Here is a 16,000-nt window from a genome sequence, read left to right as displayed (position 1 = left end):
TCTCCATAAGTGATACTAAAGCGGAGAACTGAACAATATGCTGCAGGATAAGATCACTGTTCAAGAACCATTAGCATTACCATCTTATCACCCCCAAAAAATGAAAAGGAATCTGAGAATGAAGATTGCTAGCACGAGCAAAATTGCATTCCCTAATTGGCGACCTCCCAGACATCTTTACTCATTTACAAAGAGCTTATACTATAGACTTGAGTGAATTCCCCAACATGGGGATGCGAAAGAGAACAGCCATATGTATCCATTGAAGTTACCATGTCAGCTAAAGGACAGAAGCAAAACAACAAAAACAAAACCATTTCGTGATCCAGAACAGAGACAGATATCACAACTGAAACATGCCATAGTGAAACAGTATTAACATACAACTCTGAAGAACAAGTCGAAAATTGACAATTTCATGACACAAAAATGGCGTACTATATCAGAAGATCAAGGTATTTATTTTGGTGACACAGATTAAAATCACAAAGGAAGCAACGACTAACCTCGCTTCATCTCCTCAGTAGAAGTGAGAGAAACATAAGGCCATGTTTCTCAATTCTTCCTTTGTTACGAATGGCAGAAATAAAACAAAGATATGCACAAGAACTGACATGGACCAAAATATAAAAATGGAAAGTAAAGATTGCCATAGTGTCTAATATTCATTACATATGGCTTTAAGTACATAAGAATGTAAGTATTGAGGAAAGGGATCAGAAGCCACTGTGAGATGATCAGTGGCAGATTCCACTCCGTATCCAATGGGTTCAACAAGTCAGAATTTCGACACAGAACATAGATATAAGAAAGACTACTACTATTAAGTTTTGAACCCATAATTTTGGAAAAAACAAAGGTCAGCATTAAGAACCTTAAAGGTTGCACCTATCTTTGATCTGCCTGCAGATGATGGGTTTCCAGTAAGAAAGTGAAACAAGAAATAGAATTCTATGATGTTTCTAAGAAGAGGAGTAAATGCGCCAATATGCAACCCCCCAAATTCCCCCCCCCCGGGCCAAGATGAGAAAAACACAGATGAAGTACTGAATATCCAGATAACCACATCCCCCTTCAGAACCCTTGTGTAACAAATAGGCCATGCTCCTCCAGCCGAATTAGAAAGCAGAACCATTACCGGAGAGATACCAAGAATCACAAGCTGAGATGGCAATGAAGCCCGACTTTGAAGCAAAGCGACAATCGTCTGGGTCTCAAATGTGGAAACCACGACGACGAACAAGAACCTTCTCCATGGAGGAGGAACATCAAAACCAGAACAAAATAAATGGACCTCAGTTGCTGAACTCAAGAGTAACTAATAACTTGCCATCTAAGAGGAAACTAACTCGTCCTCCGGTAATCCTTAGAGAACATAAGAGCAATTAGTGGTCTAATTACTTGTAGAAGGATTGTCGCTGTCCAAAATGCTTTCTCAAATTAATTATGTTTAACTGGACCAACTAGCAAAGAGACCCAATCATGTACCCAAAAAAGGTCATTTGAACACAGGCAGCCTGTCAAAAGGTTAACATCATTAATACTGTAAAGCTGCAAAGTAAAAACTGACTAAATGGAGGAATAATGCAATAGATTACCCGTTTTAACTCCCATTAACTGTTAAGAGATTCTAAGAGAACAGAACAGGAAAACCACTGCTAATTCACCCTCGCTTCCCAATTTGACATAAACACGCTGGTGAACCTCAGAATTTTATCATCAGTACAAAATCCTGGCAATTCATCAGACCCATCTATATCACCACACAATTAGAGGTGCAATTGTGAACACAAGAAACCATTGATTCCAGCAGCAAACATCAGTATTCTACTTTCCAAGCGAACAAAGCAAATAACCAGCAGCCATAGTAGCATTCAAAAGTGTGAGACCATATTCAAATTCATAAATTAAGCACGCATAAGATCCCAATCAAACCACACTATTGAACATTTTACGGACATAGAACAGTAGATTAAAGTGCCATGTTTCATGAGTTCAAAAGATTGATCCACTTCTGCTAACAGGCCAAGGAAACAAGATGCCATCGGACATACTTCAAACCCTTAGTATCCAGCTTGGTTGGCGCCTAACTCTTTAGCTGCAACAGACAGGTTAAAATTTCAGTTACTACAATGAAATGATTCCACGAATATCAGACAGCATTAAAAGTCCAAAATAAATATTGCACCTTAAAGCATTAATGACGATCGTACGGACCAGAACGATCACGATTATATCGTTCTCCCCCATGTCCACCACCATCCCTGCTGCTGCGGCTTCCAAAACGATCTCCATTTCTATCAGGTCCATAATGGCCACTTGATCTACCACCACCACCTCCGCCGCCGCCATACCTATCATCTCTGCCGCCATACCGACCACCACGACCTCCTTCACTTGGGCATTCTCTGGCAAAGTGTCCTGGCTTGCCACACTTAAAGCACTCTCCACCACCAGATCCACGCCCACCTCCATATTCACGATTATCACGACCGTGATCACGACCTCGATCTCGGTCACGGGGCCGATCACTATCAAATTCTCTACCTGAACCTTGTTGGGGCTGGGCTTTGTCCACAGTAATAGCGCGGCCATCCAAATCCATCCCATTCATTTCTTCAATGGCTTCTTCCATTGCTTTCTTTTCATCAAATGTAACAAAACCAAATCCTTTAGATCGGCCAGAGAACTTGTCAACTACAATCTGAACCAAAGGGAAAAACAGTTCAAATGATAGTGGCGTAGACATGTGTAAACTCTATATCCAGGTAAAGTATGAGAAAGAAGGAAACAAAATAAGGAAAAAGGAAAGAGACAAAAAGGTCGTCACTTAAGTGTTGCCACAGACTTAATGATACAAAGAAACCAAAATGTATTCTGCAACACTGGTAAGTAAAGTGCTCACAACATGACTTGTAGCTGCTCACATTTACCCCTTTTTCTGTTGAGATAAGTAGTTACATTTATTTATGCAGTTGAACATTTATTTTCCTGCTCAGTTGCCTCTTAGTGCTCTTAAAAAATTCTGCTACTCCACAGGAGAAAACACATTTTCTTTGATTTTCCCTTAAGCATGAGAAGGGAGTACAGCACTACACTGAGAAAAGCTCTGTGAAAAATATAATTTGCACCTCAGGAGTACAAGTTGGGTATGCATAGGAGGTGGGGGTGGGTGAAAGAAGCCAAACAAATAGAAGAATAGTAAGACAGTATTTTAAAGAATGACTCATCCTTACCTTTGCATCAAGAAGATTGCCAAACTTCCTAAATGCATCTTTTAGTCCTCGATCAGATGTTGACCATGATAAGTTTCCAATGAAACAGCGGTACTCAGCATCGTCGCCCATTTATCAAACAGCTTTTTGCAACTGAAAAGGAAAGACAGAGAGGGGTGGAGGGGGAGGGGGAGTGAGAAAATTCAAGAATGATCCAGAGGTAGAGGTGGAACACAGCAAAACAAAATTTCAAAATGTTGTTTCAGCAGGTCCTGTTTATGTGAGTTTTACTATGAGACCCGTTGTCTCATAGTATGACATTTAAGCTTAAACAGACAAATCAAAAAGTGCTCTCAGTATCATCAGCAGTATGGTTTCCTAACTATTCATCTGTTGGACAAATTTTGAAAATGTAGAGACTAAAAGACATTCTTATGCTTTGGCCTAGTTAAAAAGAAGAAGAATTAACCTAAATAGTCGCCCATCCAACCGCTTATGTATAATATATGTATAATCCATGGATAATATGTGTATAACCATGTATAATCGGTGAATAATCTATATATATATCAGCTAGAAGAAAAAAAAAAGCAAACAGTGAATTTGGCCGGCTAATTGTGTAAATATCTCTAAAAAGAATATCATGTCTCCGCTTATCAAATATATGTGTGCGTGAGCATAGATATCAATATCATGTTATCGTATTCCTTTAAGTAGCTCGTCAATGCTACGGTACTTGGTTTCGTTAAAACGATCTGAGTTTTGCACAAAGTAGCTTCTAGAAATCTAAATTTGAGTAATTGAGTTCAGAATGATATGCTTGAAAGTTGAAAATTACCATGAGCAAACAGAAAAAGGGCTGGTGCCAAGCCCAAACATGGACAATTGTCCCAAACAGTGTTTTAAAAAGCATTTTCAAGGCGCGAGGCGCACCAAAAATGCCCGAGGCGGTGTGGGGCGAAAGTCTCAAGAGGCGTACGCCCTGCAATTTGGGGCGTACGCCCAAGTGTTCGGGGCGTACGTCGGGCGTTTGGGGCGCATTTTTGTAGTGAGACGTAAGCCCCAGAGACTTTTTTCAAATTAAAACAAAATTTGTTGAATAAGTCCTTCACATAATACCCAAATTCTCAAAAGTCAGCTTGTAATTACTCAAAAATTTAAAAAAGGAACTGAAATGTATTAAATTTAAAAGTCAAAGACCTTTTTTATTGATTGAAGCTCTAATTTATAGTCTTTCCCAATTCTTTATCTTGTCTAATTTTAAAAGGCGTTTTCGGGGCAAGCCCTGGGGCGAGGCCTACCAAAAATGCCCCGATACGATGGCGTCGGGCGAAAATCTCAAGAGGCGTACGCGCAGCAATTCATGTTATATTTGTCATTCTTTTTGTTCCTTCATGTAGAAACTTTATTCTTTTCGACTCAAGTTACTTGTAAGTAGCGTATAATAGATTGTTTCGACTAGTTTTTTATGGGGATGGAGCACATCTATATATATATATATTTCACATATTTATAATTTTTTTCAATTTTTATGTAATTTTACTTATTTATAAATATTTACTGTAATTATATTATTTTATAAAACATTAAAATTAAATACCCATATGCCTCGTGCCTAAGGGCTTACGTCTCGCTGAGGCATATGTAAAACGCCTAGCTTTACGCCCACGCCTTTTAAAACACTGGTCCCAAATAGAAAATTCAAAATCACTTTCTTTATAGAATGGTACATTAAGTTCAAAATAACCATATTCTGACATAAAAAGAACTCAAAAGCCTGCAGACAGCCGACATGTCGGTCCTAATCTCCCTAAAGAAAAGAATCATAAAACACCAGCCTAGCATGTTAAGATATTTCCCCTTGACATATAGTTCATCAAATAAAATAGTATCCTGCCACTGAACCTGCTACAAATTTAAGCATCTAGGAGAACAAGAGATTTGCATTATTCTTTTAACATAAAAAAAAGGGTTGACCCAGTAATGCCTTCACCCAGCTATCACCACAACAAATTATCAATATTAACGTAAATTATTCAAAATCAGAATGAGAGGAGAGAAATGCTTGTTTCTTCAATGAAATGGTTAAGAGGGTTGAAGACCGTCCAGCCCAAAAATACTTATCCCTTTGCTTCTTCTTTTTTTTTCCTTTTATTTTTTTGCGAGGGGGGGGGGGGTTAACTTAACTAGATAATTGAGTTGCAAAAAAGGTGAGTTACCAACAAGAAAGTAAAATTATATCCCCAAGTTCAAAATCATCTTTTTGTCTTACTGCTTTTCCATATTGGTAAAAAACTCCCTTATGGGATGGGTAAGGCAATTAATGTAGCATGTAGCCAAGGGTGTGAGGAAAAAAGTCTAAGATTCAAATCCCAACAGAGGCAAGAAAATACTACTATGTGATTTCTTCTCATCTGCCTAAGTACTCGATAGCAGAATGGAAGATAGCAGGCTCCCGATGGAATAGTTGAGGTGCACAAGCTTTGCCCGGACACCACCATCATTAACAAAAGAAAATGCAAGTAATGTAGCCTGCGTTGAAACCAATCTTTCGGGTGGGTTGAATCTGGGTGAAACCAACATTAGTCTTCTAATTAACATCATGCACCCAAACCATCCAAGATTGGGACAGCTTTACACATTAATGGGTCAAAACTGACACCAACAATCGATATGGAAATGTGGAATATGGATGCCTTTCTTTCACTTTGTCACATGATATTTAGCAATTAACAAAAAATGCATTTATCTTTTAGTCCCACAAATTTAACAGACAACACATGCCAAAACATTTTTAACAAAAAAAACAAAACGTTCTGAAATTAAAGAATCAAACGTCGTACATCAATTTTACACTTTCCTAATACGAAAATCGTGAAATGCCCTAATTAGCGACAAAAACCTAAGTAGATCGGTAGAAAAGTACCGGCAAAACAAGAATTAAGATACAACTGTTGCTGAAAATTAAAGAATTAGAGATTGATTGATACCTTCAAGAGTGAAGAGCCGAAAGCTTTAGGTAGCGTTTTTGTGGAGCCTGAATGGGGAATATTAGGGTATTATTATAGAAGAGCATATATTCTGCACTATAGTTGATGACTTGATGCAATCATCCTACTTGACCCGTAATGACCGGTTCCAAGCGGTGAAGTCGTGAAGATTTAAGGGCTCAGTTGGATGATGGTTCGAAATAATTAGTACTAGTAGTAATAAATTAATGTAAAAACTAGTCTTAATACGTATCCACCTCGATGAAAATACAACCTTAAGAAATTATATAAATATTACTAAGTAATATGTTTGAATATAAAATAAAATAAAAGTCAAAAGAAAAATGCAAAGTTCCTGAAATGACGAATCTTGATCCCACGTAAGCTAGCTCAATGAAAGAAAAAATATTGTCCAATATAAGTCTTCTGTTAATTTATTGTGATACCAAAGAACTATGTGAGAATATCTTATGAAAATTATTGTTATTTTAGTTAATTAATTTTAAAAATAAGCAAGAAACACAAAAATACTTTCACCATAATTTAAATATTTGTCAAATATCGTAACTTCAAACGGAATGAGGAGGTTACCTGTAGCTCCTAAAAATATTGACATATGACATGTAGTTTAAAATAGCTAATATTGATTTAATCTTTTATAACAAATAATTTATTATATTAAATTTGTAGAGACCTATCATTTGACAGAAATGAAATGCAACAAAAAAAATTTAATGACAACTCATGTAGAATATATTTTATTTTTTATTATTTCATCATTATTGCTTCAAATTTGTATTTTTATTTTTGACTCTTAATATTACACTATAATCGATTTTGCTATATTTTTTTATTTCTTTCACCACTAATGTTTTTTTAACAAATTTATGTACCATAGTTTTCTACTTGAAAGTAGTTTTACTTAATGATCAATTTAGAAAAAAAAATATTAAACTAGATTGTTTTGCTAATATGTTAATTCAAAGAATTAATCATTTGATCTTAATATTAAAGAAAATATGTTTTTTGTTAATTCAAATTCTTAATATTAGGTTATAGATCATTCCAAGTTCTAAAATATTTAACTATAAAATAACTTTATCCAATAAAATATTATTTTTAAGGAGTAAAAATATCAATGTGACATTTCACCTTTAGATCTTCTGCTTGTAGAATAGATCTTAAAATTCAATTATTAGGAACATATCATTAGAAAGCATACTATTGGAATACAAAGAGTACAACACTTCATTATTCATTTCCGTATTTAAATAAAGTAAACAAAAAGGTGATAAGTAAATACAAGCTCTTTTTTCCAATTTATTTAATAATCTAAAGGAGACAAAAGGGAAGTATATTCGATCATTGTATTTCCCATTGTACCAACTTTGGAAGTAAATCGTTAGTACTCCAATTACGGATTAAAGACCCATTTATGATTTTCTACATAACTAAAATAAATAAAGATTTAATAACTAAAATTTAAGTTGATTTCAAAGTCCTATATATTGGAAAAATAATTTAATACGATTTTATCTAATATAAAATTTACTTTTAAATGATAAAAAAACGAACATATTTTTCTAAGGAATTTCGTTTTTTAATATAATATAGATTCGTATAAAAACTAATGCATTTTAATTAGTCGCATAAGGAGAAAGTAACTATTGTATAACTAATATAATATTTGGTTGGTAATATTAAATAATTTACGCATCAAAATTATATGAGAATCTATGTATTATATATATATATATATATATATATATATATATATATATATATATATATATATAATAAAATAAAAAACTTTGCAGACACGTATTTGGAATATGTATCATTCATTCAAATCTTGTACATGCTATTAAAATTATTGTGATGTTCATTTAAAAATTCTCGCGAAGATGACATTTTTATCACTTTAATTATTCACTACCATTGCACATCCACCATTATCACCCTTAACCTCCCAACCACCACTGCTAATATTCATCACTAACCACTTTTACTTTTAGTTACCACAATTTAATCACTATCATTAAACCACCTTCACTAACAACCATCACCACTACTAACCAGCGACCACCATAATTGGTAAGATTTACCAGCGAGCACTAATAACCACCAATTATCTTATCGCACAATCACCACAACCAATCACCTCTACCACGAGCCACCTCCATCATCAACACCATCTACACAATGAGCTTATTGTCACCAATCACTACTATTAATTACCTTTATTATTGCTACCATCTTTATTAACCATATCTATTATAAGCCTCTGTTGTATAGCCGCCGTTAAAAATCATCACAATCGACCACATCCACCCCCAAAACACCATGCATAACTATCACATCTTTTTCCACCACCAATTGCCCAGTCATTGCCGCACAACCATCACCTTCAGTAAAACCACATAGCCATCAACCACGGTTACAAAACAAACATCGTCGGGCACTTTAATCAATCTTGATTGCTATCAATCACCATTTAATAATCATTGTTCGGCCACCAGCTTGCACCACTTCAGGTCCAAAGCAGCATACTTAAGCTGGCCCGACCATTTATTTTATACTTAGCCCTTTTGTACTAGTTAGCTATTTTTTCTTTGTTAATATAGCATAGTAGTTATTCATTTAGTGGTTAGCTAATTCTACATTGTATAGACAAGATATAAATAAAAGAGGCCACTGCTGTTAATAGTTGGCCCATTATTTTCATTCTCTCTCTTCGTTTGTTCTCTCTAATGAAGAATTCTTTAGAAAGCCCTAACCTCCATTAACGAGCTTCCTTTTCTGATCTATTTTTACTGGTTTGACATGGTATCATAGAGGAGAATTCGTTAGATCTTGTTTATCTACGTCGAGCAGTGTTACCCCTATCTGATTTCACCCATTTTTCATCAGGATTCATCTTTGTCGGAGCTTCGTGATTCTTTTGTGGTTTTCCGGCAAATACACTGTGTTCCTTTGCGATTGATTCTGTTTTACGGTGTAGATTGTACTAAATATCTCTGGTGTTAATTGGAGGCTGAGATTTCTATTTTGCTGAAGCTAGGGTTTCCTTGATTTCTCTCGGAGCTAGGGTTTCCTCCATTTTCATTACTTTGCTGGAGTTTTTCTACTATATCTAGGCCTTACTTCTTCAGGTTGCGAAAAAGGCTGGTATTTTTATCTCTCTTTTGCATATGTTGGATTCTGATGTCAGTCTAAAGTGTTTGTTAGTGAGTTAATTGTTATAACCATGACTGGTTCTATTTCTTCTTTCACGTACACTCCTGACCCTACATCTCCTCTATTCCTTTTGTTGTCTGATGTACCTGGTGTGTCCCTGGTTCCTGTGCCATTTTCGGGGAGTGGGTTTGGAGGTTGAAAATATAGTATGATAGTGTCGTTGTCCGCTAGGAATAAAATTGCATTTATTGATGATTCGTGTCCTAAACCTGTTACAACTTCCCCTGATTATAAACAATGGGACGTTTGTAATAATATGGTGATATCTTGGTTAACAAGCTCATTATCACCAGATATAGTTGCAAGTGTTCAATACTTCAAGACAATCGAAAGTATATGAAAGTAATTAAATAATAGGTATGGTAGTATAAATGAGACCAAAGTTTTTGAACTAAAAAGGGAACTTGCCTCTGCCTATCAGGGATCCCTTGATATTGCCTCATATTTTACCAAACTTGAGAGAATTTGGGACCAATTGGGAGTGATGTGCAGCAGTCATGCATATTCTTGTAATTGTGCTGCTAAAGAGGGTCTCCAAAAAGAGAAAGAGGAGGACAAAGTCCATCAGTTCCTCATGGGATTGAATGAGGTTTATGTTGGTGTGAGAAGAAATATATTGATGATGCAACCTCTACCATCCCTTGATAATGTCTATAACATTCTTTTTCAAGATGAAAAGCAATGACAAGTCAACCCACCTCCTCAATTTACCTCTAAAGTAGCCTCTTTCAATATGAATCCCCTGAATAAACTACTCAACCACAACTGAATATGCAATTCGAGGGGCAACAAAGATAGTTCACTCTTTTAAAGAGTGAACTTTGATAATTAGTTCGGAACCTCTAATCTCTTCTGCAAGTATTGCGAGAAGCCTGGACACTTAATTGATAAGTGTTACAAGCTTCATGGCTTTCCTATTAACTTCAAGTTTACTAAGGGTAGAAAGACAACTGCTAATATTGTGACATATTTTGATTTTTTTTTGCTTTTGAGTGCATTTCTTCCTATCAAACCTCTATTGTGCCTGTTGCTAAAAATGCTTTTGTGATGCTTGGACTGACAAATCAGCAATACTCTCAACTGCTCTCCCTATTGCAACAATCTCATGTCTCTGATCCTGCACCTCAACTCAATATTATGAGTTCTGCCAACTTTGTTGGTACTCTATTGCCTAAGAAAGTAGTATATAGTTTCAAATCTACTTTTCTAAACCAATCTGATTCCTTAACTTAGATAATTGACTCTGGTGCTTTTGACCATATGACTGCTAATAAAGAATATCTCATTAATATCATACATTTACCTATTCCTTTCCTAGTTTCTCTTCCAAATGGTTATAAAGTAAAAGTTATTTGCACATGCTCTTTTGTTTTGATTGATTCTATAATTCTTCACAATGTCCTTTATCTACCTTCTTTTAAGCACAATCTTATCTCTGTACACAAACTCACAGACCAATTTGATTGTATAGTTCAGCTTACTAGACTTTCATGTCTCATACAGGGCCCTTCTCTGAAGAAGCCTCTAGATCTTGATAAATTGGACAATGGGTTGTATTAATTTGTAAGGGAAAAGCCCTCTCAGCCTTAGGTTACTTTGTCAAATGCCTCCAGCAACTTGTCATCTTTGCATGTTTTTGATCATCTTCCTTGTTCTGTAAATATTATTTTCCCCTCTTGTAATAAAGCTGATATGAATAAAATGGATATTATTTGGCATCAAGACTTGCACACGTTCCTTTTATTAAAATGAAAAGCATTTCTGAAATTTCTTTTGATATTTTCTCTACACGGTCTTTTCCATGTACTATTTGTCATATGGCTAGACAAACTAGATTACCATATCCTGGTAGTTCTATTCATAGTTCTAAGCCCTTCCAACTTGTTCATGTTGACACCTGGGAACCATATCATACTTCTACATATTCAGGCTCCAAATATTTTCTTACCATTGTTGATGACTTCTTTAGATGTACTTGAACTCATTTAATAGGGTCCAAAAGTAACGCCTTTACTCTCCTAAAGGCCTTTGTATTGATGGTTCGAACTCAATTTCATGTCACCATTCAAAGCATAAGGTCTGATAATACTCTAGAATTGAGAAATAGCAATGCTGCAGTTCTTTCCTTTTCTGAAAATGGAATCATCCATCAAATTAGCCGTCCACACACACCTCAACAAAATGGTTTGGTGGAAAGGTAACATAGAACCCTCCTAGAAGCCTCCAGGGCCTTACTTTTCCAATCTAAAGTACCAATCAGATTTTGGGGAGATTGTCTCCTCACAACCACATATATCATTAACAGACTTCCCTCTAGGTTACTATAGAATAAATCACCTTATGAGTTGTTGTTTGGCAAGACACCTAGCTATTCACACTTGAGAACTTTTGGTTGCCTTTGTTTTGCTACTGTTCCAATTCCTCAAAGAGACAAACTGAAACCTAGAGCTATCCCATGTGTCTTTCTTAGCTATCCTTTTGCAAAGAAAGGTTATAAGTTGTATAACCTTCAGTCAAAGCAGTATTTTGTCTCTAGAGATGCCATTTTTCATGAACAACTCTTCTTTTTATCTTCAGATTTTTTCCTTCTAGCTGTGTCAAAATCCCCATTTTCAACCACTTCATCTTCTGTTCCAACCTATTGGTATGAACCTGTTCTACCTCCTGCTACTACAACCCCTTCTACTCCTCTTTTAGTTTCTTTCCCTTCTGATGCTCCATCTTTCCCTAATGCTACTGACAACCACCCTTCACCTTCTGCCAACCACCCTTCACCTTTTGATGTTTCACCTTCTCCTCACATTACTGATGCTTTTTTTAACTCTCCCTTCTACTTCTTCTTCTGCCACCTCTGTTGCACCACTTAGAAAATCTGATAAAACACACACTCAACCCTCTTATCTCAAGGATTACATCATAAAATGCCTAGTTCTTTTTCCTGTTATGTTAGTCCAACCTGTAGAGTTTGAGCCATATACTTATTCTCATGAAACCCATATTCCAGCTTGGCAGGATGCTATGAGAAAAGAGTTTGAAGCTCTAGAAGCTAATAACACTTGGGATATTATTGAACTACCCCTAGGTGAGAAGCCTATTGGTTGCAAATGGGTCTATAAAATTAAATACAAAGCTAATGGTGAAGTAGAAAAATACAAGACTAGGCTTGTTATTAGAGGGGACACACAGGTTGAGGGGAAGGATTCCAATGAGACATTCTCTCCTGTAGTGAACATGTCTACTGTCAAGTATTTGATAGTTGTTATTATTAAGAAGAATTGGTATTTATTTCAACTTGATGCTAACAATGCATTTCTTCATGGTGAGTTGGATGAGGAGGTCTATATGAAATTACCTCCTAGTCTTTCTGTTTCATCTCCTTCTTCTTCTACTCCTTTGGCTTGCAAGTTAAAAAAGTCTCTTTATGGGCTTGGACAAGTTTCGAGGCAATGGTATTGTGACGATCCGGCCGGTCGTCTTAAGAATTAACGCTCTGATCCCCTATTAACTGCTTTCCCCGTATTTATTTCTGCTATTTTGATTCGCCGGGATGGTCGGTTTTGAGTTTCGGAGAATTTTGAGACACTTAGTCCCTAAATGAGAGCTTAAGTGTTGGAAATTTGACCGTAGTCGGAACAGTGTAAAGACAGGCTCAGAATGAAAATCCGATGGTTCTGTTAGCTCCGTTGGGTGATTTTGGGCTTAGGGGCATGTTTGATTGTGTTTTGGAGGTTCGTAGCTAATTTAGGCTTGAAATGCCGAAAGTCAAATTTTGAAGTTTCCAGTTCGATAGTGAGATTTTGATCCGAGGATTAGAATGGAATTTCGGAAGTTGAAGTAGCTCCGTAGTGTTGAATGTGATGTATGTGCAAAGTTTCAGGTCATTCGGACGAGGTTTGATAGACTTTTTGATCGAAAGCGTATTTTTAGAGTTTTGGAGTTCTTGGGCTTGAATTCGCAGTTAATTCATAGTTTTGATGTTGTTTTAGGTGTTTTAAGGATTGGTACAAGTTTGGGCAGTGGTATTAGACTTGTTGGTGCCTTTGGTTGAGGTCCCGGGGGCCTCGGGATAGTTTCAGAAGGTTGTCGGAAGAATTTGGAACTTGTTTGAGCAGCTTCAGCTGCTGGTTTCCTGTCATAACCACACCTGTGAGCGTGGGACCGCAGGTGCGGCGCCACAAAAGTGGCTATGTGGCCGCAGGAGGGAGATTTGGCCCAAGCTCCAGGTTCCGTAGGTGCGACTGGGTTTTGCAGATGCGGTGCCGCAAATGCGGCCAAGAGACCGCAGATGCGGACCTAACCTGTTAAGTGACTTTTCTCACCTGAGATGCATTCTTCCACAAGTGTGGGACCGCATGTGTGCTCCCTTGACCGTAGATGCGGTAATCGCTGGGTAGAAATATAAAATTTTGAGGGTTTGGTTCAAAACTTGGAAAAATCAAATTGGAGATGGGCAGAGGGCGATTTTGGAAGGAAATCATTGGATAACAATTCTTTAACCCTTTCTAGTTATATTCCATCAATCTATACTTAGTTTCATCATTTAATTTCGGATTGGAGATGAAAATTGAGGAAAAGTTGGGAGAAAGTTCTTAGGCCTAGAATTCGAATTTCGATTGGGAAATTGACCTTAAATTTGGATAATTTTGGTATGCATGAACTCATGAGAGTATGAGGATTCTGAAAATATAAATGTTACCCGATTCCGAGACTTGGGCCCAAGGGGCATTTTGGTCATTTTTATCTAATTTTGCGTATTAGCTTAGAATTTAATTGTAGAGTCAGTTACTTGAAGTGTTATTTACATTATGCAATTGGATTGAATAGATTTGAGCCATTTGGAGTCGAGTACTCGTGGCAAGAACGTGGTTTCGAGTTGAATTTGAGCCAGTTCGAGGTAAGTGGCTTGCCTAACCTTGTGTGAGGGACCTTCCCCTTAGGATTTGTTATTACTATTAATTGAAATGCCTTGTACATGAGGTGACGAGTGCGTACTTGTGCTAATTATTGAAAATCCGATTTTCATTAAGTAATTACTAGTATGTTTCTTTTCCTGTTTATATTACCTGCATTTAAAGAATGTTGTTAGCTTAGGAAAGCATGTCTAAGTATTTTAATTGCCTTATTTGCTCAAACTGCTTTACCTGAATTCCGTGCAGCATGCTAGGCTAGAATTACTTATTTTCCTTGTTATGAAATTGGCATTTCAGAATATTTTCCTGATGCTGCTGTGTAATTACATTTGGGACTACGGATGTGGGATTCTGGTAGCTCCCCCTTGTCTATTTATTTGGGACTACGGATGTGGGATTCCGGTAGATACTCCTGCATAGTTATATAGAATTACGGGACTGCACCCGGTAGATTTCCCCAGTACTGGGTATTTGGGACTATGAAACGGGATTCCGGTTGATCCCCGCGCACTATGAATTGGACTACGGGATCCCGGGAGATCCATTGGATATGTATATTTTGGACTACAGGACAGTACCTGGGAGATCCCCGATTGTTATTTTGGTGCTGAGCCGTATTTCTTTATGTGTTTACCTTGCCTCTGTAATAGTTGTTGTTGCCCTTTTATATCTTGTATTACTTTTACTGCTATACTTATTTATACTGTTCTGTTCTACACTATCGAACTTTATATTTTATTTAACCTCAGTAGGGCCATGACCTTCCTCGTCACTACCCGACCGAGGTTAGGCTGCACTTATTGAGTACCGCTGTGGTGTACTCATGCCCTTTCTACGCATGTTTTTCATGTGCAAAATCTAGGTACCTTGACTCAGTCTTATCACCCTTGAGGCGAGGCGACTGTTCCAGAGATTTTGAGGTATATCTGTCACGTCCGCAGACCGAGGAGTCCCTTTCTACTCTCCCTATTGTATTAGCCCTTCTATATTTATTTTCCTTGTTAGATATTCTGGAGTTAGACACTGGTAGTCATTCCAAGGCTTGTGGATTCATGGGTTTCCGGGTTTTGGGAAAATGTATCGGTTTTAAGAGTTAATATTGTGTATGTCGAGCGACACTTTTAAACGTTGTTTATTTACTCTATTTTTGTTTTAAATTATTTTCTTCCGCAATTTAGGCTTACCTAGTCGTAGAGACTAGGTGGCATCACGATGGTTTACGGAGGACGAACTGGGGTCGTGACAGGTATGCCAAATTGTCTCAAGCCCTTTATTCTAAAGGTTTTCATCATTCACTCAATGATTACTCTCTATTTATCAAAGGGTCTTCATGTCATCTAGTCATCCTGGTTGTTTATGTTGATGAATCATTCTCACTGGTAATGATTTGCATGAGATTTTAGCTTTTAAACAATTTCTAGATTCTGAATTTAACATCAAAGACTTGGATTTTCTTCATTATTTTTTGGGTATTGAGGCCACTGTATTACCTGATGGTGTTGTATTAAATCAGAAGAAGTTCACTTTTGATTTACTCAAAGATTATGATTTATGTCTATTTTGTTGTTAGCCCATGGGAATTGAATCAGAAGCTTAAAGCTAATGTTGGGGATCTCCTACCTAATCCCGAGAAATACAAAAGTCGTGT

General features: G+C 36.7%; 1 protein-coding gene across 1 annotated transcript; it reads right to left on the bottom strand.

Moving 5' to 3' along the window:
• Positions 1 to 1,868: 1,868 nt before the first annotated feature.
• LOC104232806 (glycine-rich RNA-binding protein RZ1A) lies at positions 1,869 to 6,356 on the bottom strand. Its single transcript, XM_009786091.2, has 4 exons — positions 6,206 to 6,356; positions 3,237 to 3,368; positions 2,189 to 2,704; positions 1,869 to 2,098 (listed from the first exon to the last, which is right to left on the bottom strand). The coding sequence occupies exons 2-3, from the start codon at positions 3,345 to 3,347 to the stop codon at positions 2,198 to 2,200; spliced, it is 618 nt and encodes a 205-aa protein (XP_009784393.1). The 5' UTR covers positions 3,348 to 3,368; positions 6,206 to 6,356; the 3' UTR covers positions 1,869 to 2,098; positions 2,189 to 2,197.
• Positions 6,357 to 16,000: the final 9,644 nt, after the last annotated feature.

Source organism: Nicotiana sylvestris, chromosome 7, assembly GCF_000393655.2.
Source record: "Nicotiana sylvestris chromosome 7, ASM39365v2, whole genome shotgun sequence".
Classification (NCBI taxonomy): domain Eukaryota; kingdom Viridiplantae; phylum Streptophyta; class Magnoliopsida; order Solanales; family Solanaceae; genus Nicotiana; species Nicotiana sylvestris.
Note: the sequence above shows the minus strand (reverse complement) of the source record. Positions and strands in the feature narration are given on the sequence as shown.

Coding starts and splice junctions, on each gene's coding strand:
- LOC104232806 (XM_009786091.2), bottom strand. CDS start 3,347: ATGGGCGACGATGCTGAGTACCGCTGTTTCATTGGAAACTTATCATGG. Junction 2,705..3,236: donor GCAATCTTCTTGATGCAAAG/GTAAGGATGAGT, acceptor CCTTTGGTTCAG/ATTGTAGTTGACAAGTTCTC.